Raw genomic sequence first — 1,623 nt, 5'->3', positions numbered from 1 at the left:
CCAAGGAAGGCAGGTGAACAAGGTTACATGATTAAGTCGTAGCTCCAAAGCAGTTGTGCTTCCTATAGCAGAAAAAGGGATTAAAACACTTTCTCATTATCATTAAGAAACTTATGGGTTATTTTCAGACCGGGTTCTAGTACCACATATCTTGATCTAATCTATAATATAAATCTAGAAAACTCACATTTTATATAAAATAGTTCGAAGTGTGTGGGGGTAGTAATGAGATGGAACAGCAAATATTATAAAATCTACATCTTTAATATACTGAGAAGCACGGAACAAAATTAGTATTTTATTCATGAAGACTATTTAAATAATATTTACAACTTTATGGGAACACATGTACATTTGCACATCAAAATATTTTTGCAAAGAAAAGTCACATATATGATTAAAAGAATGTTAAGACCAAACACAGCCTGGGACATAATTTTATCACTGTGAAATTCTCCTTATTTTCAAAAAGCAGTAAGGATAATTTAACTCACTATTATTTTCTAAATGTCCTAATCGACTTGTTGCAGAATAATAAAACTGAGCTGCCACCATGCTGACTTAGGGATTTTAAAAAGGTAGCAAATATTTTACAAACTTAAAACATGACTTTTTCTGTTAAAATTTTATATTTCCTTAGAATACAAAAGAACAGAAGTGAAAGAAATTTCATTTTCTGTCTGCTGAAGCTATTTTGATAAATAGCTTCAAAGATTTTAAATAAGTTTCTGAGAGGGCACTGGCAACAAATCCTTTTAAAAGCAGAGCTGTCCATTTAATTTCTCTTGATTTTGAAGTGACTTATCTTAAATTTCCTTTTGAAATACTTCTTCCAAAATTTCTGACCATGTTTGGCTTTACTTTATGGATGTTCCTTTTATATTCTAGAGAAAAAATTAAGGAAAAAAATATAAATATGGTAAAAGCATTATTCAAAAAAATTTTTCACCATTCATTCTACTGAGAAATTTATTTCTCCATATTGCGAACTGGAGTTTTAGTGCATGTGTGCCTACATGCACACGCACACATACACACATACACACTTGCAGATTAACTTTTGTGTTTTTTTTTTTAAATGAATGAAAGATTATTCCTACAAGCACTGTTCCCTTTCTTTTTTGCCTCATTAATTTTTTCTCATTCTCTGGATTATTTGCCTAAGGTTTTTAAACTTCCATATTTTTCCAATTTATAAGTATCATTTGAATCTAGTACTTTCTAAAGTGCTGATCCTATCTCATAGCCCTTTTTTCTTTTACTGCCACCTCTCAAATGTGTTCCATTCTTCTGGATCTTCACCAGCCTTCACAGTGATTCTCCACTCAATGAAATGTTGACACGACAGTGTACGATTGGCTTTTTTAGGGATCAGTCTAATAATCTCTGATCCATCTTCTTGGTCACATTAGATTTTAGTTTTAGGGACACATATTCTCTTGACTCTATTTCTTATTCTTCTAATTGCTCAGTAAACAGTAGTTACCTTCTTTCTACTATGTTCCTTTGTTTTTTTATTTGTACACTTAGCTTGAGAATTCAGTAAAATACATTAGAAGGAAGGTAGTTCCTGTTGTTTTCTTACCTTTCTAATAATTTCTGATGTGTATTTTTCCTTGGATA

The 1,623-nt window shown here is 31.1% G+C and overlaps 1 protein-coding gene across 2 annotated transcripts in view; it reads right to left on the bottom strand.

Annotated features, from left to right (window-relative positions):
• Positions 1-243: 243 nt before the first annotated feature.
• Positions 244-1,623, bottom strand: part of KIF18A (kinesin family member 18A) — an 82,091-nt gene continuing 80,711 nt past the window's right edge. For both annotated transcript variants that reach the window (XM_011362563.2, XM_023532071.1), the window contains exon 17: positions 244-884. In XM_011362563.2, the coding sequence (XP_011360865.1) occupies positions 802-884 (83 nt within the window). In that variant the 3' untranslated portion in view covers positions 244-801. The remainder of the gene's footprint in view (positions 885-1,623) is intronic.

Source organism: Pteropus vampyrus, unplaced genomic scaffold, assembly GCF_000151845.1.
Source record: "Pteropus vampyrus isolate Shadow unplaced genomic scaffold, Pvam_2.0 Scaffold76, whole genome shotgun sequence".
Taxonomy (NCBI): Eukaryota; Metazoa; Chordata; class Mammalia; order Chiroptera; family Pteropodidae; genus Pteropus; species Pteropus vampyrus.
This window is presented reverse-complemented; position numbering and strand designations above follow the sequence as displayed.